Raw genomic sequence first — 19,578 nt, 5'->3', positions numbered from 1 at the left:
CTTAAGGTTTTGACTGGTGAAGATGTAGGGAATTCTGCTGTACTCGTGACCAGTGATGTTTCTTTTCCAGGATCAGCAGCAGGCCCGGCAGTCGCAGCTGGCTCAGGATGAGCGTGTGTCTCGTTCATATCTTGCCCTGGCAACAGAAACTGTTGATATGTTCCATATCCTTACCAAGCAGGTTCAAAAGCCTTTTCTCAGACCTGTAAGTCCTACTCAGATTTATTTTGGTTTCTTGCTTCTTTAACATCTCTGCTGTTGGATAATATCCTGGACATGTTTGGTAGCCATTTGTCTCCATTCTTCACCCCTTTCTTCAGCTGGTGAAATTATTTGACGTTAGGAGCATTACCCGAGTCACTGAGATGGTGTGATCCTTCTAGACAGAAGCAGTTTGCATGATTGTTTTTTAATGGAAAGCATGCACAAAGAAAATACACTTCTCACAAGCTTGCAAAATGATAATTTTATTAGTTAATAATTCCTGCTGTATGCAAATGTAGTGATAATCTTCTTGATCACTGCCTTCATGCTGTGATCTGTGTTTTACTGTGATCTCCTAGGAACTTGGACCGCGATTGGCTGCTATGTTGAACTTTAACTTACAGCAACTGTGCGGCCCCAAGTGCCGCGACCTGAAAGTCGAAAACCCTGAGAAATACGGGTTTGAACCAAAGAAGCTGTTGGACCAACTGACCGACATTTATCTACAGCTGGATTGTGCTCGCTTTGCTAAAGCAATTGCTGATGATCAGGTGAGCTCCAAAGAGATGAGAGGGAAGGGCCCAAGCCCTGTGGACAAAAAGGAATGTGCAGAATCCTCTAGAAGACTGAATCTGCAGAATACTCCAGAAGATTCTTACTCATACCCAGTTTCTGTCACAGATACCTGCAATTAGTTTGCTTTCAGCAGATCATCTTTGTTCCTGTTCTGTCTGTTCTCCGTAGATGGGTGTGTTTTCAAAGTGTTTTGCAAATCTATAGACACACATAAACACCTATAGCACTTCACACCCATAGGAAATTGCCTGGGCATTAATTGCTTATTAGCTACAGGCTCATTGTAAATGAGCAGAAGTACTTTGTCCTAATTTTACAGGTGGGAAAGCTGCAGCATACAAAGAGTTTGGACTCTCCCCTTCCTCATCAGTAACACACGAAACAGGCAGAGCTGGGACTGAGAATTGGAGCCTCGTTTAGCAATCCAAATTTCCTTCTCTAGACCAAGAGTTTCCAAACTGTATTCCTATCACTTTATTAGAAGGCTGCGTAATAAACTGACAAAATGCAACATACATGGGACAATTCCTCATAGTAGCCCTCAGAGCAGAATGTAGATAAGCTATCGCTTGCCTCTGGGTTCTTGTAAAGTTGTCAAGCTACTGAATCTCGTCTCTCTGAGCCTGTGTCTTGTAAGACAACCTTCAAAATCTAGAGGACGAAAATGTTCTCAATAGCTACTTGAAATTCTAGTGGAAGGATATGGTTTACAATACATGAAGCTGTATTCATATGTCTAGTGAAGCAGAGGTATCGAAGTGATTCATGGCCTTTTTTTCTGTAATTATCTAAGTTCTGATAATTGCAGATAATACCGGTAACACTTCTGAAGCAGACCTTATGCGTTTGCATAAGTATAATTAGCATGCAGTGTATTTTTTTATGCTGTTCAGTTTCTATTCCAGTGGGAATGTTATCCATCATTAGTTATCGATGCTGGCCACAGCAAAGTACACAGCAATGATATAGAGCTTAAAAGGAAAGAAGCCTGTTGGTGTGGGAGCTGGAATAAAGCTTAATTAACAAAGTGGCCCTTCATAAAAAGGGAGGGAGTGACCAGTATCTTGGAAACTCTCAATGGCAGGAAAGAAGCACCAAGGAAATGCCCAGTTGGTTAATGGCTGCTGGTGTTAGGAGAAAAAAAACAAACTAAACCAAACAAAAAGTTGCTTGATCCTGGCAGGGTCTCTCTAGAGCGTTCTGATCCATCTCCCATTTGCAAATCCGAGCACGTATTAGAAGGAATCCAAAAACATTTATAAAGCCCTGGGCATGTTGCCACAGTTCTGGTCTCCTCTGTGGACTAGAAAGGAGTTTGGGTGGGCGCTGTGTGTCCTCAGGAGTGAATGGTATTTCTTGGTGTGATATAGGATAATGTGGGTGAAAGGAGGGCTGTGTCGAACATTTTAAAATCCCCAAGGAAAACACAAATCTGTGAGACTTGTGTGTTTTGTTTTGTCATTTCATTCAGCCTTGCGCTGCAGCGTAAATGACAGTTTGTATTAAAAGGCTTATATCAAAACATGGCATTGTGAACTTAAAATGCTGCCTTTCGAACATAAGCAGCTTTCAGAAGTCCCCGCCTTTCTTTTTTTACATGAAAGCAATGCCTGCTTCAGCTGGAACTACAGGATGTGCGTTTGGTCTCTGGATCTCGTACTGTGTAGCTGTACAGTTCTTACTGCACTGGATGGCAAGTTTCCAGCAAACATTGGCTCCCTCCGAGCTGCCTTGACTATTTGTGTAACATCATGGGCTGGGTTTTGTGTTTGTTTTTGTTTGGGTCAGGAGAAGGAGTCGCTTCTTTCCCAGTGCTGCCTTGCACATGATCGGAAAAGTTAAGAAATAAAAAGAATAAATTAATTTAATGCTCTGTTTTCAGGCAAGGCTTGTGAGAACAAGAGTCCAGGCAGGAGTGGCAAGATGGATGTTTTGAATAAGGAACAGTTCCAATAATTATAGTCAAACTCTCCAAGTGTCCTACTCATTTTAATTAGGGGATGTTGCCTGAACATGAACAGTTCTATAGTAGTAACGACCAGTAAAAAAGCATAAGTCTACCACAAAGTTGACATTGTGGTGCTAGATGAAATGTGATCCGCAGGCTACTTTTCCATCTGACGTAATGCTGAGGTTTCATTGATCCCTCCTGAAGTTTTAAAAATGCATTAAAAGATCGTTAGAATGTTTATTTTTATGGCATGTTAGGATACAACAGCTCAGCAAAGTGGTGGTTTTCTGCTTTGCTTGCAGAGGTCCTACAGCAAAGAGCTCTTTGAGGAGGTGATCTCCAAGATGAGAAAGGCCGGCATCAAGTCCACCATAGCAATAGAGAAATTCAAACTGCTGGCCGAGAAAGTGGAGGAAATCGTTGCCAAGAACGCCCGTGCGGAAATTGATTACAGCGATGCTCCGGATGAATTCAGAGGCAAGTTGAGTTTTCTAAATACTGACTTCTTAGGAGTAGAGGGATTTGTTACTTTGATTATAAATATGAGTATATATTAATAGAAAGTATACGTGTTGTTTATGCAGCCTTGCATCCTGCTCTCTTTCAATTAAATGGTTAAATATAGAGAGCTACAAGTTTCTTAAGTTTTTTCCTGGGACTGTACTATCTAGTCGTATCCATGTTTCGCTTACATGTACTTTAAAACAGCAAAAAAAAAGTCCACTGCTCATTTTAACCATTTCCAGTAACTTCAGCAATACCCCCGATTGGGGACCCTGAATATCAGTTCTGCACTATCACTGTGTGTGCAGATAAAATTTGTAGCTATCATCTTCAATTCAATGAGACCCTTGTGCCCCCAGATCCGCTGATGGACACTCTGATGACCGATCCTGTCAGGCTGCCATCCGGAACCATCATGGACAGGTCCATCATCCTGCGGCACCTGCTGAACTCTGCCACCGATCCTTTCAATCGCCAGACGCTGACAGAAAATATGCTGGAACCAGGTAGCGGTTTAAAAGTGTTTAGCAATGGGACCATTGGCTGGGGGAAGCAATTTGTGTGCAGTTTATTCTGTGCGCTTTCGGAAGATGGTGTTGAGGCCTTAGCAGAGAGAACCGTTCTTTCATTTCAGTTAATTCCATCTGTTTTCCCTTTTTCTGGGGGAAAAAACCCGCACCCTGGCCTTTGTAACTACTGGGCTAAAGGATATTGTTATGGTAGGTAAATAAGGATTTACTCAAAGCTGTTCAGAAAATGATGTTGATAGAGGAAAAAAATAGTAGCAGATATTCCTGATCAAGTTTCTCGAAAAGGAATTGTTACTGGTCATAAGGAGCTTTGTTATGGTAGCAGTATAAAATATTTACCTGCTAAATTAATCGTTCTTTTTTCTCTTCTTTACATTATTAGTGCCAGAACTTAAAGAGCAAATCCAAGCCTGGATGAGAGACAAGCAGAACGCTGACCATTAAAGATTCCCTTGCCGTGCACACCAGCACCCGCGGGAGCGCAGGGCGTGGGCTGTTCTGGCCAGCGGAGCCGTTTCCCTTTGAGCCGCTGGGCTCAGCGCGGCCGCGGGCGCTGACTCGAGCAGTGACCCCGCGTGCGGACCAGGAGAAACACGGCTTAATTCTTGTACATATATTTAAGTGATAACGATGGTCAATAACATGGAGGACAAGCTAGGAAGTTGCTTATGTTACAAAACTGTCCTTCAATATGTCACATTTTGGAGTTTTTACAGCTGGATTATTTTAGCAAAGATGAATGGATCAGGGCAGCATCCCTTCAACCTTATTTTTTACAGCCAGATATCCGTTAATTTGATTGTGGTTAGAACCTTGGACATTTTGCTGCTAAAGTAACTTTTTCCTCTTTCCCTCCCTTCTTCCTCTTCCACCCGTCAAACCTGCACTGCTGTCTTCTTTTCTTTTTTTTGTAATGCAAAAAAAAAATCCCTGTGAAAATCAAAATCGCTCCCCTGCCCTCAAAAAGAACATATTCTGTGCGATAACTGTGCCTGCAACAAAGCGTTCATCTTGGGATCGTATTTTTATATTACACATATTTGCATATTTGGGCTTTAATTGGTGTTAGACACAAGGATAACTTCAACAAAGCAAAGATTTCACACGTGGATTTTAATTTCCGTTCTTTGAAATGTCTCTTTTCTTTATGTTGCTCTAGATGATCTGGTATTTCTGAAAATCCTTGAGATAGAAGTGTGTTAAAACAGCTGCCACGAATAAGATGCTTGGGAATACCAGGATCTCAGTGACTTTTAACAAACAAAATCCGTTCTTTTAATGCTGCAGATATGATACATGCTACATGACAGTTCTGAGCCATTAGAGCTTGTCCGCAGAGAGCAGATCCTTTTATTCTTAGAGGCTGCAGTTTGGGGCAGGGTTCATTTTTTTATGTTGCGTACCAATTTGTATCCATGGCTTGGCCTTACCAAAGCAGAAAGGGTGCAGGAAATGTACAATTACATTTTTTAAAAAAAAACTTTAAAAAAAAATATATTCGCAAACATTTTTGTATTACTGCCCCCTGCATACGATACTTGAATTTCCTTTTTAAAAAGGATTTGAAACCACAGTGTTTTAAAATTAAGTCTGAAAAAAAAGGGTTGTTTTTCTTTTATTTGTTTTTCGCTGTGTCTTCTGTTCAATTCCTGACTCTCTTGAACTACAATAAATGATACACACTCGCACAAAAGGTTTCCTTTGTCTTTCCTTTAAGTGTGTCAGTGAAAGTATAAAAAATAAAGTGTTCAGGTTTGCAATCTGGAGATAACTTAGTAAATTATGTGAAAAATTTCTGTGCACACAGATAATAGTAATACTCCAAACTAATGAATGTTCCCAAGTGGTGACTCTTATACCTATTAATAGCTACGTGGCAGTTGGTGACGGGCTCCAGGGGGAATTGTGGTGAGGTTATATATAATCCAGTGCTGACCTTTGAGATGTGCAAGTAATTCCACATTAAAATGTGAAGATGTAGTGGGGTTTTTGTTGTGGTTGTTTGTTTTGTGGCGGGGGTTGTTTGGGTTTTTTTGGTGCTGGTGTCCCCCCATACCTTTGTTTTCCCCAAGGGTGGGAGGAATATTCCGAAGTTTGTGTCTGCACGGGCTGTTGGAACAGAGCAGCTTGTTTGTTGGCTGGTTTTACTTCCTTAACCTCCACTCCTTCCACAAGTTCAAATCGCGCTCTCTTTCCCTCTTCAAACGTCACAGAACCAAGGCCGCTGCGCTTCTCTGCAAGCTGTCAGCCAGCATCCAAATCCATCGTGGTTTCGGGACACGTTACACGGCTATGCAGGGAGCTGCAACTGCTACCGTTTCATTATGGCTTTCTTCTGGAAGTTAACATACAGTTTTATTGACAGATGGAAGAAATGCTTGCTTCTAATTTTCCTCAGCTATTACAAATTAGATACACCACCGCTCTTTGTGAATAAGGATGCCATGGAAACAATGAGCAGTCTTATGAGAAGAGCGCAAGCAGGAATAATCCACCCTTGAATTAAAAAATGCTGGCTGCTTAAGTGTATCCTGTACTAGGCTCGAGATCTGCTATTCTTAAATAGTTCTTGATGTTTCACATTTGGACTGTTTTAAATTCACAGCCCTCTTGGATATTAGTTATATGTTTTGCCAGAAAATCAGTAGGGAAATAGCTCTTTTTTTAATACAAGTATGAAATGAAAATCCTATTTATTTTTATTCCCTTGTACCAACTGAACGGCTTGTTTGAACAAATTGACGATGTTTCTCTTAACCTTGTCTAACAGGAGGAAACAGAAATATTTACATTTGGTATAGGATGTATTAATGAAGACAATGCCCTTCAGAATCTGAATTTATATTTATTCTGCCATCGTATCAGACTTTGACCAGAGGAATATAAATAGCAAAGTGCACAGGGAGCTCTTTAGTCTAATTATGGCATACATTTATCACATGAAAGTGTTATCAGTGCGGGCATTGCAGAAGACATGGAGGCTGATGTTAAGTGGCTAAAACAATTTTATCTGGAGTACTACCGAGTATTTCAAAGGTGTGAATTTAGACAAATGCTCTCCCAAATTCAGCATTCATGGTCAGAATAATGAAATGTATTTTAATACAAGCAACTGAAAGTACCGTTATATCGCTGTCTTCTGGGTACAAAAGTGAATCAACCCCCTGTCTTTCAGGGGATAATCGACACTGGAGGAACTGAAAAGGAAAGCCGAAGTTAGTATTGGATTAAGAATAAATCTCCCATGAAAGCGTATCGGCTGTGTGACAATTCTTAGTTTAATGCATTTAATACCACCTGCAGTTATTTGTTATTTCCCCTCCCCATACTAACATGCCGTTTACCTTTTTGAATACAATTGTAACCTTATATACAGAGACTTTAATATAAAGAACACAAGCTATCAATTGATCAAATTATCTTTGATGTTTATGTGTATCTGCAGGATCTGAATAGCTTTGAGCTGTGATTTCCTCATCGCAGGAACTTCCATCAATGTCGCAAAACGTGCTTTTCTTGGGAAATGTGAAGCTACAAGACTATCTCTGGTCTTTACTTGCCCTCTGGTTATGTGACTGGAGAAATTACAGGGGCGAGCTCTGACGTTGATAGCAATAGAGTTCAGTACAATTGATTCTATTATATCACAATTTACACTTGCAGAATAGCACAATTTACGTCTCTGTGAACTCTTCCCTGCTGGCAGCAAGGACAGCCGAATGATATCACAGTGATTGCAGTACCCAACTGCATTTGTTTGTACTATAAATGCAATAAATTTTTCACAGTCCTACTTGCTCTTTTTTTTCTGGTACAATAATGTTCAAGAACTTACCTTGTGGTGAGGATCTTCATTATGTGAATATTTTATTGAAAAATAATGTCTAAATTCTAGTTTTAAAGACAGACACTTGTAGAAAATTGGATCTGTTTCTGCTGTTTTGCAGGGTTATATAGTATTTGTCAGAAACATGTAAAGGAGTAAGAATGGTCCCTTTCCTATAAGGGAATGAACGCTCATTTTTTCTAAACAGGATTCACAGGCAGCACATTGCACTAGAATTCCACTTCGGTACATATTTTAGCAAGTTAATTCTACATTACCCAAGGAGACCTGACTTTCAGAAATGACATTGAGAAGGCAAGTCTACCTGAATTGACATAAAATGCCTAAGTTCTATAATTAAAAAGGCATCACAAGCAGCTAGCCCAGGCCCGCCTTCACACCCGACCACCTTTCACCTCCATACTTGGCTATTTAAAGAGCAATTTTCCTCCGTCTCCCTTTGCCGTGAGTGATCTCCCAGATGCTACACAGCGTGTGTCATGTGCTCGTTACCATTTTCTTTCTCAACATGCAGCTCGACTTTCTCAGAGCACTTCTAGCAGATTTTTCAAGACTCTGTAAACAAAAAGCAAATTATCATCCTGGAACTATTCGGTGTGAGTATCCTCCAAACTTAGACATAAGACAGTGATGCAGGAACTGCTGTTCCTAAGAGACACAACACAAACTTTGCCGAAGTGGAATCAGTCCCCTTGTCTGGTAGCACACAGGACTGCAGCACACACCCAGTATTTTGACAGCTGGCAGCACATTTCGAAACAGGTTTTGGTATTTTTTTAGAGAAACTGGAACTGACCTCATTCCACATGGCCCTAGGTTGATGTTAGCACAGTTACATCACACTAAAAACCACCAAATCGTATGGCACACCAATAGGAAGTCTTCCAAAGTTCAAATAATGGCATTTTCTAGGTCATCTGAAAGCCACTTGGTTTTGCTGTGTTGGTTCTGCACTTTTATTTCCCTACAAGCCGCTGTTCGGCCCTGTATCGTTGGGCTTTTGCATTCACGGGCACAACTGCAGGTGATACGTACACACCATTAGATTGGCAAGGGGAAAAAAAATAAATAACAATTCACCAAACAGAAAGTAACCAATACCTCACTCTCCCCAAAACCTGAAAGTGAGGGGCAACGAAAGAGACACGGTGAAGATTTATATAGTGAACAGACGGGGCCTGGGAACAAAAGTAAGGCTCGTTCTGAAAGCAGACATCTCAGGTCCCAACCGTTCTCAGCAGCTTAAATGCAATTTGCATATGATGGTGTGTGTGTGGAAAATATGTAATTAAGGTATTTCATGTAGTATTATTTTAAGATGCTTATAAGATTAAACACAAACCTATTTCTAACAGTAGAAATGATGAAAGTATTACTTGAAAGGAGGAACTTTACAGCTGGTTATTGCCACAAAAAAAAATAAAAACTGGAAGTACAAGAGCTAATACAACACCATTGACAAAACAATTTAATCACATATATAAGACACATTGTGAGATCTAAAAAAAATAACAAAAAGAACCAAAAGAACGTTTTGAAGGGGGGAAAGGGGAAAATTAATCCCTCCCCTCTGACCTATCATCTTTAGGCCTCGTTTAAGACTCAAAATCCTACTGAACCCCCCTGAAGCTGGCTGGGAGCTGGCGAATTCAGCCGCATCTGGGCAGGCAGCCACGCCTACCCGCTCACGGGCCCCTGGAGCCGGGGGCGCTCACCAGCCGCGCACATTAAAAGGCTTTTTTTAGTCACAAGTGCTCAATCTCTGCTCACGTCTTTGGTTACGACACACGCCGCCCTCCGGCGCCCAGGCAAGTCCGCCGCTACCTCAGAGGCGCGCACGCACACACCACGGCGGAGCGGTGACAGGGCTAAGGTGTCCTACTGCCGCTCGCTATAGGTTAAAAAAGGGACGACGCGGGCTCCGTCCCGAGTTCTGATTGGCCAGGGATGGAGAAGAACCGATTCCCCGTATCCCCAGGGCTCGGCGGAGGGATTGACTCACGGGGAAGAGTGGGAATCGTCATTGCGGACGGACATTCCCGAGCTGTGATTAGTGAACAGCTGTGTCAGCCTGTGATTGGCACGGCGGGAGGCGGGCACGCGCCGACTCCGCACCTGACGATTGGTCAGATGTAGGGAGGAGGGAGAGCCTACGCGCGGCTATTGGCCAGACGGACGCTCCGCCCCCTGCGGAGGCGGGCTCGGAGCTGCGGGATCCTGTCAGTGTGGGAGCGGCGCTGTGGCGAGCGCATCTTTGCGTTCGTTCTTCCCGGCGCGGCCTTTCTCTTTCTTCCCTCCCCCTTTCTCCCCTCCCTCCTTCCCTCCCTCGCCCTTCCCGCTTCCTTCCTGCTCCCTTCCTGGCGGCGGGGGCGGGGGGGGTGTCTCCCAGCCTCGGTGGAGGCGGCGAAGCGTGATGGCGACGGCCGGGCTCTTCTGTTTTCTCCGCCCCGCGCTGCGCTGTTTCTCCGGCCCCGCCGCCTTCCCTAGCTGCTGACAACGCCGGCGGCCCCGCACTGCCCGCGTTCTGTGGATCCCCCCGCCCAGCCCCAGGTGAGGGGCGGCTTGTGCTGAGGGAACTCGCCCCGGCGGCGGTCGGGAGGGGAGCGGGGGGGAACGGCTCGGTGCTGGGGCGGGGGGGGTGGATGCCGTAATGCGGTGGGGGAGGCGGCGGTTGCTGGTTTACGCAGCTCTTGGGCAGCGGGAACGTGGCGGGCGCCGCGGGTGGGCTGGGGCCTGCGCGGTGGAGGAGGCAGCGCTGGCGGGACTGGGTGCCCGGCAGTGGAAGGGCAGCGACACAAGGGCGTGGGGCCCGACCCGGCCTTTCCTCGCCCGCATCTGCCCGGTGCGTTTGCTGGTCCCCCGGGACGCTTCCTTCCCCTTTCCCCCAGGCGCTCCAGCCACGGCGGGGCCGCCGCTTCTCCTCGTCGTGGGGGTCGGGAATACCGCCGCATTTCGCCATCCTTTCTCTCCTTTCTAGCCCAGGCGAGATGGAGGCGATAATTGCTTGTTCAGGAGGGCGGCGTAGTCCCTCAGCCAGCTGGAAGATGCAAGGATGTGAAAGGATTGTGGTTTTCAGGGTGGTTTTCCTGGACCTGTCGGCCGTGAACGTGTCCATGGGTTCGGTACAGCACAATTACCCGGGCAGCCATGTTGGGAGGATGAGCTGACAATCCGCTGAGCTCAGGCAGGAGATGGGATGACAGGCCTGGTAGCTCTGGGGTCATGGCTAGAATATGGGTGTTAAACTGAGGTTGCAGAGCTAGAATTCACCAGAAACAGGTGGTGGGTTTGCATTTGTTCTCTGAAATGTAAAATCTCAGATTTTAAAGTATATTTATCTTCACTTCCAGCTTCTTCTTACTTCAGTTCTCTTTGTTATTGCGCAATCCAGTACATTGGTGTGTTGACAAGTAGAGATACGCTTATATGATCAGGCTTTTGGTGCATTGCCAAGTTCTGAACCACTCTTTTATCTGGCACCTTCACTTAGTACAAAGATAGCAATTCATAGTGTGTGAGTTCAGCTGATACATCAGACAGTCATCACAACCTGATCCTTAGTGGAGGACCTAAAATTGGATTCACTCTGGTCCTCTTGTTCGTCAACCCCTGCTGCTCTGAACAGCTGTTTTGCTGACTTTCCATATACTAATCTCTATCCTTGTTCGTTTTCTTGTGGCTGTCCTAGCCAAGGGTGGTAGCTTTTTACTAGGCCTTGATGGCATTTTGATTTTAATCTATATTATTGCTTTTGAGTCTGTTTAACTTTGGTACTGACAGTATCCTGAATTGTGGATATCCTGGATAGTTTGCTGCCAACTAAAGTGCCCCATCATTTGATGTCGTGGGATTTGACCAAGTATTCTGACAATGAAGATGGATTTACTGGTGAACATTTGCAGAAGATAGTAATATTTACCTTGAAGGCAGTAGTTTTATTCGTCTTCTTCCTTACAGAGTAGTATGTCCTTTAATCACTAAATATACAAGTAGATGATTAGTTTTTATTTCCTTTGAGAAGACGACTTTCTCAGGACTGCCAGGGGTTCTGTAAGGTTGTTGTGTACACCCTTTTCTCTGGAGTGGTGTGTATTGAAAGTCAGTGTGATATGGCCCATCACACTTGAATCAGTTTTAATATTATTACTAATGGATTGTGGCAGCAACAGAACCTGGATATGTAGTATATGGCAGCTAGCTCCTGCTGAAATCTAAGTAGCTGTATTAGTGCTAAAATTATCTTTGTTAGCTTGAGCCAAACACATGTTGCAACCATATCTTCACCTTGGTATTCATGTTCCCACTTTCTGGGAAGAAAACCAAATAATGAAAATGAATCTGTTTGTACATTTCAAAAGAATTGCTTCACATGACAGAAACTTTTGACAGCGTACAGGTAATGTTAAGTGTATTTCCAGTTCCATCTTTGAAGTGACAGCTTTTGGGACGGGGTATGATTGCGGAGCAGAAATTGAAGGTTCAAAGTTGTTTGATAACTTCCTGATTTCATCAATGTCTTGAATACAATAGCTATAAATAAGTAAATTGTATTTTTCTCTTTAGAAAACACCAACAAGAAGGATAACTTGAAACACTCTTCACCCCTTCACTTTCAATTTTTTGACTGCACTACAAGCAACCAGAATGTCGGGGGCTTCAGTGAAGGTGGCTGTTCGGGTCCGGCCCTTCAATTCCCGAGAAACCAGCAAAGAATCCAAATGTATCATCCAGATGCAAGGCAATTCAACGAGTAAGTTTATTTTAATCTCGTGAGAGAGTCTTTTGCTCTCCTCTCCCTGCTTAATCCTCTTATTTTTGTCAGACGAAACTCAGTACTGTTTATCAGTTATATTATCTAGAGTTACCCCTTTGGGGAATCTTCTTCTCTTTCAAGGCTGGCATTACAAACTAGATTGTCTCTGAATTTGACTAGAAAGGATAAATCATAAGTGTCTTAATTTTGATGCAGTTGCTTATGGTGTTTGCTTGTGGTGAGTTGAGAATTTTACAGAAAGATTAGAATACCAAAGTGCAAATGTTTTGAACTGCAGTGTGTGGGAGTATCATGTGGACTGACAGATACAGGGTTGAGTTGCAGATCACCACATGGTAATTGTTGTGGTGTAACTCCTGCTTGGGGCTGGTGCTGGAATTCTTGGTGTGCTTATTCTGCAGTCTGTGTCTTTGTTCAGGAGCATAATTTGAGTGAGAAAGCTGAGGGGAAAGGGATATTAAGTTTTGTGCTTTCTATATTAGATATCTAAATGATGGCAAAATAAGACTACATAAAATCATCTTATTTTCTAACTAATTAGAAGTGTTAGGTTTCTTAATTCTAATTCTAGGGTTCTAATTTGAAGGAGAAGACTCTTCTGTGGGAAACTGAATATGGGCACGCCATTTATTGAAATTTTTTTTTAACATGCTTTTTAACATCAAAGCAGTATTGATACCATTTGGTTCAGTGTCGTTGTTCATCCCTCTCAGCACTAGGCCCAGTGCAGCTGTGTTTGGAGCATTGCCTGCAGCATAGTCAGCCATGCCAGGGTTCCTAGTGAAAGTTAGTGGGCTCTAAGGACTTTTCATATTGATAATTAATTCTGTAGAGTGATACCCCTGCTAGCAGGCCTTACTGTCAGTTAGCTTGATGCTGCCTAATATATTGTTCGTTCCATATTCTGCTTATTACAGAATATTTTCAATTGAAACTTCTAAGTTGTGTTGTGTTTTTTCCTCTGAGATAACGTTGTTTAATTTTGTCAGTCTTTAAATAAATTTGAAAATATATGTGCTTTAATATTTTGTTTAAATTACTGGATGGGTGGTTTATCATGGTCTAGGTCAAACTCACAAGCAGCTTTTTGAAATTAATAACTCAAGAATAAATAATGATTGTCAGCATACTTTTTGAATGATTTATACCAATGCATCTTACTCACAATGTATTAATTGTTTATTGCCTGTCCACTCCATAAATGACTGTTTTTGTGGTGAATGGGAAAAAAGATTCTGCTGTATAATACATGGGATGCAAGGTGACCTATAGACCTAAGAGTATTTTGTGTGTCAGTGGTTCTTGTACTCATTCTTTTATTGGGTTTTGAAATGTAACAAATATGAACAGTGTTGGCAGCTTCTGTCTGGATTATTGAAATGAAAAGCTAAGCTATTCTGTGCCTGAAGACTTGCCTAGTGTTGTGTTTTGGGTTTTTTTTGTTTGTTTGTTTGGGTTTTTTGTGGAAATGATTTTATAGTCTTGTCTGTAAATAAAGAGAAAATGAAGCAGAGGTTCAAGCTAGTAGCTACAAGACAGCATTTAGATATTCATCACTAGCAAAGAGTCCAGTTAGTTTATTCTTTTAAAAAGCTAAATAAGTATTTAGAAAACTAAACAAAGGAAGTACCCTACCTGGAACACAGCGTGTTTCAAAAAGATGGACCCAATTTGGAATCACTTTGCTTTTAAATTGGGTCCATCTTTTTGAAGCACTCTGTATGTCCTCTGCAATTGATGTAACAGTTGTGCACCAGATGAATGAAAATAGGTTTTAGCATCTTCTGAATGCTGGTGACAGAATAAAACAAAGTTCTCAAACTGCAGTTCATCTGAGATGGTTGTATATTCTGATTTGCCATAAAATGCACTCATGTAAAAACTAGGTTATCTTGAAAGATATGAGTGCAACCAGATCCCCAGGTTAGGACTGAAAATTGCCTATTTGGATTTTTAACTCTGTATTAATCTCTTGGAAACGTTGGAAAGTTCCTTTGTGGCCTGCTTAGGGTATTGGCTGGTTCATGGAAATGGGCGCAGTGGAGGGGTCCTCTCTGCCTGGAACAAGAGTCACAGCTGCTGCTGTAGACATATGGCAGGCGGGTTTTCAAGCAGACATCCCTGGCATCAGGAAAACTTCATCATGCATTCTGGAGTTGATTTGTAGAGGTTGAGGAAAAAAATGTTTTTCTCCAAATGGTGGTGGTGTGTTTGTGGTGCGCGGTGTTATTTTTCCTCCCCCCTGCTCCCCGCATTTTTTTAAACCTCTGGTCTAAAGCTAAACATGGATATTTTCACCTTGTGAATTCTTTAACATATTGGGGCTGGCAGAATTGGGTCCCCTGGATACCAGTGCTACATGATATCCTTATAATGTAGTGCTGGCATGTGTCTGAGGGTCAGAATGGCCTTTGGAGAAGGCCTTTGGCTCTGGGAGATGTAATCAAGTAAAAGCAGGGAGTGAAGGGGGATTGGTTTGTCTGCCTTGAAGCAGAAAACACATTAGGAAAGAATTCAGTTTGACTCCAGGTGCTTCACTAGCTACATGCAGAGAGCTGTTACGCATCTTCTGCAGGAGGAGGTTTTCAGGTGATCAGCTGACGATGGAAGTTTCGGAATGGTTTTGGTTCAGCTTTTGCGATGGGTCGCGCAGTATTGTTCAGCCGGCTCCCGCTTGGTGCGCAGCCCGCTGGCATGCTGTTCTCCCAGAACACCAGCTGCAGAGCCGGTATTTATAGCACTTGGATCTGTAAGAGCAGCTGAGGATGAGAGCGGCTTTCTAGCAGCTTCTGTGAGCAAGCGTTTGCCTTGCCCTGGTGCTGTCGAGCCCAACACCCTCCCCCATCCAACCTTTCTCCCAGTACAGGGTTGAAATTCCACAGTGGGGAGAGAATCCGGTTGAATTCCAAATGAGCTGTTCTTAGCTTCTACTTGGTTTCCTTCCCTTTTAATGATTTGAAAAATGCCAACAATGCTTTGAAAAGCAAGCACTGCCTTACAAGCTGGAAGTGTCCATTTCCCTTCATTTATCTTTTATAATAACAACCCTGAAAGTCTGTCTTATAAAAACAGTATAGCCATATATCTGATTGCAACGTATGCCTCAGAAAGAAGCCTGTATTAAATGTGTCTTTGGGGTGTTATTCACGTTCCAACAAAGAAAGAATGCCTGCTCCACCCTGCTCTCAGTAACAAACGTGTTCTCATTGTTGTCATTCCAGTCTACAGATGGCGCAGATATATTTTCCAGACCTGTGCACTTTCAGAGATTGTATATTTAATGTTAATTTGGTCTAGTGGAATCAATTCCAAAGGCACCCGATCTTCTATATTGGTTAAATTGGTTATTCAGACCTCATAATGTAAAACTACAGTTTATATTGATTCAAATAGAGTTTGAAGAAGGCACAGAAATTAATTATTTGGTATTTCTTTCCCTGAATGTTACTGCTTCTAAAGTTCTGTCTAGACAATCATGTTTTTTTTTTTTAACTTCTGTCTATTCCTTTACCAATGGTTAATGAGAACAAAAGTGAAGACAGGACAGTGCCTTTTTTGCAAGCTGTTATCTCTTAACGTGTGTCGGCATTTGGCAGGAATATGTGCTCTGTGTAGGTTACTGCTGCCACTGGGAGAATTATTGAGGCTGGTGTGAAGCCTCTTCTGTGCGCTGAAACCTAATTGTATTTCATATGTAGAAATTAAAGAGGCTTTGTGCCTTATGAGAACAGAAGACGTAAACGACAGAAAGCAGGCTGTGTTGCACAAATGATCAAGTTAATTTTCTCCAATTCCATACCTGATTTTCACCATTATTGGATTTTATTTCTGATTGGCAATTGATAGATTGCTTTGGTTATTTTTTTCCCCAATATTAATCTGTTGGTCTGTCTCTCCCTGCCCCCCCAGCACAGACTGTATATCAGCTAATCCCAGGATTTAGCCCAAGTTAATTCTGTGTGCTGGTGTTTATCTGAAGGGCAGTTAGCCAGTTCTTCCCAGGAGTGCCCTTCAGGGACTGGTGGGTGGCCCGGCTGGTGGCAGCACACCCTGGAATAGGAGTCTGCGCACTAACAGAGGTGGAGCTGTTGGCTCTGGTGACTTGACTTTGAATGCAATGAGGAAGAAGAGAATAATTTAAACTCTTACCTCTTTTGTGTGCTGTGTGTGCACTCTGGCTCTCTATTCCACGAGTTTATTAGAAAGAATTGCTTGTATCCACAGATACTGAAATGCAGATAATTTCTAACTCGGAAAATTAGCGACATGCTGAGGAGCAGTGCTGACTGGGATGAAACCAGATTAGGTTCAGACTGCAAATTCAGTGTCATTATAATCTGACGTGAGGTTTAAGCGGTTAAAGCAGTTGTGGTCATTCTTTGTGCCTGCAAAAATATTTATGTGGCTGAGTGGATGGGAATGGAATGAAGGGGCTGATCTTGGCTCAGCTTGCTTGCATTTTTTTTTCCTTTCTTCTCTGTAGGTTTCCCGCTGTCTGTTTACTTGGTTAATTTTAATGGAGAATGGAAGTGTAACTCCAGAAATAAAGGCTTGAAGTGGGAATGTGTTTGTGTATGTGTTTAGGAATGGGTGAGAAGACAGAGAACGCTGCTTCCAGTTGAAAGTATCCCACAAGGCTATAACTTTGCATCAGCTCTCTGGTTATAATTGTAAAATAAAGTGGATGTTTGAGGTGTGCTTTTTGAATTTCAGTTTCAGCAAATCAGGATTGGATTGTAAGGCCAAAAAAAAAGTCCAAAATAACAATAGGAATGCAAAAGAATACATATTACAAAACATACTGATACTATTTCAATAGTGAAGTGATTCTTCAAAGTTCGCTAACAGTTTTTGCTAAAACTAAAATCTAGCAGTGAATTTGATCTCATAGATTTGGAAGGTTGAAAGTGAATGTTATTTTTGTGCTAGCTGATAAAGCAGATGGTGGATGGCTTGAAAACTGTTAATTAAGGAACAAGTAGGATGGACTGTGGAAGTACCTTATGCCAAGGAATGAAGTTGCCTGTTTAAGGGCATGTTAAAATCCAAATGTTTTGTGGAGATTGGTTTGTTACTGTTGATACAGTGCATCTAAAATTATAATTCTTTCATTGATTTTGTTCCCACTTTTTCCTTTTATTAGGCTGTACTGCTCCTACTATATTCTTTACAAGGCCTAACTGGTTAAATATGTGGACTCAGATAATGATACAAAAGTTTAGATTATACGGAGAAATAACCTCTTAAGATGCAAGCTGGGTGTCTAGGCTGTGGTATTAAACGCTTCAAATTAAATGATAACGCAGTGTAGCTATTCACACAGTACACTTTTATTTGAATTTTATATCAATTTATGACATGTAATTACTTCTACTTATTCTATTTGCTCACCAAGTTAGAATACTGGTGTAAATATTATGTCTTAAGGTGAAGCATGTTATTCAGGATTTCTGGAAATTAATAACTGAAATAAAAAGGAATAATGTGGGTATTAATCTCCCTCAGCCAAATCAACAGTTCTTATACTTTAAAAACATGAATATTCCCATGCTTTTTTCTAAGCCTTCCACTCCAAAGGTAAATGGTGGACATTAATCCAAACAGCGATTGCTGCTTTGGTCCCAGAAGAGTTTTTAGACACAGCAGTAGGAAAATCCTGTCTCCAGCTTGTTTCATCCTTTCCAGGTTTCTGAGTTATGTATGTAACCTTTCTCAGCAGCAATGGCATTGAAGATGGTGATTTTGTGAAATATCACTCCCAGTTTCTCTTTGCAGAAACCTTAACTTGTGGAAAGCTGAAAGATTCCACATGATCTAAGAAGTTGGCTCTTGGTGAGCGAGGGGCCTGAAAAAGGGATTGAGTTTCTCCGAAACCGGCTGCTCGGGCGAACTCCAGCGTTCAAAGTTGCGCCAGTGCCATGCTGATGGTAACTAATTATAGTTGCAGCACAAAGCGGTAGTGTCAGTTTGCAAACTGCAAAGTTAATTGCCACATTGGACCTTTGAAATAGCAGATAAACAAATTTATTCTTGAAGATAAAAAGACCATTAATGTGTTCCTGCTGTGGTCATCTGTCTTATTGCCTGTCTCATTTCCTGAGGCTCTGTAATTAAACTATTAGCTTGCATACCATGCCGTGAGTCCGCTGTGGTGAGGCGATAGATGATGACCTATTTCATGATTTGCTAATACAATCCATCTGGGCCTTGCATGGTTTAAAAACCAAACAAAATAACTGAAAAGCTTTTAGTGTTCTTGTGGGTATTGGAGACACTGGAAATAGTCCTCTTTTAAAATTCTGTTTCTTTCCTTGTTCAGCTGAAAACACAGCTTGCTGAATAAAATGGCATATGGAATCCATGTTGCCCACTCAGTCTAATTCCTGCATGATCATTCCTTTTTTTCCAGTTTGGCATACGAATTTTTAGGATAAAGCTTACCTCTCCTGTAAGAAGTCTTCTAATTTCTTCAGAAATACCCATTAACTTCATTTAAAAGTAGCTAGTTTCATGGATTTCCTTGTCCCTCCAAAGAAGATGCTTGGTGCTACAGGCACATTCAGGTGAGGTCAGTTACTTCAGTCTGAATTCCTGGTTTCTTTGCCTCACCATCTTCTTTTGGGTGTCTTATCTCCCATTTTTGTGTTCCTGATCACTTGGTTCAACTCAGACCACATCAGGCATGGCTGATGCGAGCGGCTACCTGCTCAGTGTTCCCAATGAAGGGGTTTTCAATGCACTTCAAGTCTGTTGAGGTCGTAGTCGTGTATTTTTCTCAATCAGTCAGCTCTGCTGGATTCATTTGTAGACAGAATTCTGCAGAACCACTGCTTCTGAAAATGGAGGATGTAGACCGTGTAAGAAACAGGAATGGGATAAATAGACTTGAGGCTTGGACCAGACGCTGAGCTGTGACTGGATCCCAGCAGTGAGGGACAGCATGTGGAGTTCCTGGCGGCCAGGAGGTTTTCGCTGACCCGTTCCTGCAGCAGTGCAAGATTTTGGCCAGGCAGCTGCATTCCCAACCTCTGACAGAGCTGCCTCCTTGCATGTTAATCTCCCTTTCCTGATATGCTTCTCAAAATATGCTTTGCAAAAACATGCATCCTAGAAAGTAGCTTTCAAAATAGTGAGCTGGACATGGAGCTTAGTGCGAAGGCTGAGGAAATCCTGTCTAAGAAAATAATAATAA

At 42.2% G+C, this 19,578-nt stretch overlaps 2 protein-coding genes across 11 annotated transcripts in view; both read left to right on the top strand.

Annotated features, from left to right (window-relative positions):
* UBE4B (ubiquitination factor E4B) overlaps positions 1 to 5,635 on the top strand; it is a 35,007-nt gene extending 29,372 nt beyond the window's left edge. The window contains exons 25-29 of one of the 6 annotated variants that reach the window (XM_082070081.1): positions 71 to 205; positions 564 to 755; positions 3,034 to 3,208; positions 3,595 to 3,741; positions 4,148 to 5,635. In XM_082070081.1, coding sequence (XP_081926207.1) covers positions 71 to 205; positions 564 to 755; positions 3,034 to 3,208; positions 3,595 to 3,741; positions 4,148 to 4,209 — 711 coding nt within the window. In that variant the 3' untranslated portion in view covers positions 4,210 to 5,635. The remainder of the gene's footprint in view (positions 1 to 70; positions 206 to 563; positions 756 to 3,033; positions 3,209 to 3,594; positions 3,742 to 4,147) is intronic. The other 5 variants (XM_082070082.1, XM_082070083.1, XM_082070084.1 and 2 more) reach the window with 5 other exon arrangements.
* A 4,176-nt stretch (positions 5,636 to 9,811) lies between these two features.
* KIF1B (kinesin family member 1B) overlaps positions 9,812 to 19,578 on the top strand; it is a 73,096-nt gene continuing 63,329 nt past the window's right edge. For 2 of the 5 annotated variants that reach the window (XM_082070137.1, XM_082070136.1), the window contains exons 1-2: positions 9,812 to 10,162; positions 12,176 to 12,362. In XM_082070137.1, the coding sequence (XP_081926263.1) occupies positions 12,257 to 12,362 (106 nt within the window). In that variant the 5' untranslated portion in view covers positions 9,812 to 10,162; positions 12,176 to 12,256. The remainder of the gene's footprint in view (positions 10,163 to 12,175; positions 12,363 to 19,578) is intronic. The other 3 variants (XM_082070138.1, XM_082070135.1, XM_082070139.1) reach the window with 2 other exon arrangements.

This window comes from Streptopelia decaocto (genome assembly GCF_964273445.1).
Source record: "Streptopelia decaocto genome assembly, chromosome: 20".
NCBI classification, from domain to species: domain Eukaryota; kingdom Metazoa; phylum Chordata; class Aves; order Columbiformes; family Columbidae; genus Streptopelia; species Streptopelia decaocto.
This window is presented reverse-complemented; position numbering and strand designations above follow the sequence as displayed.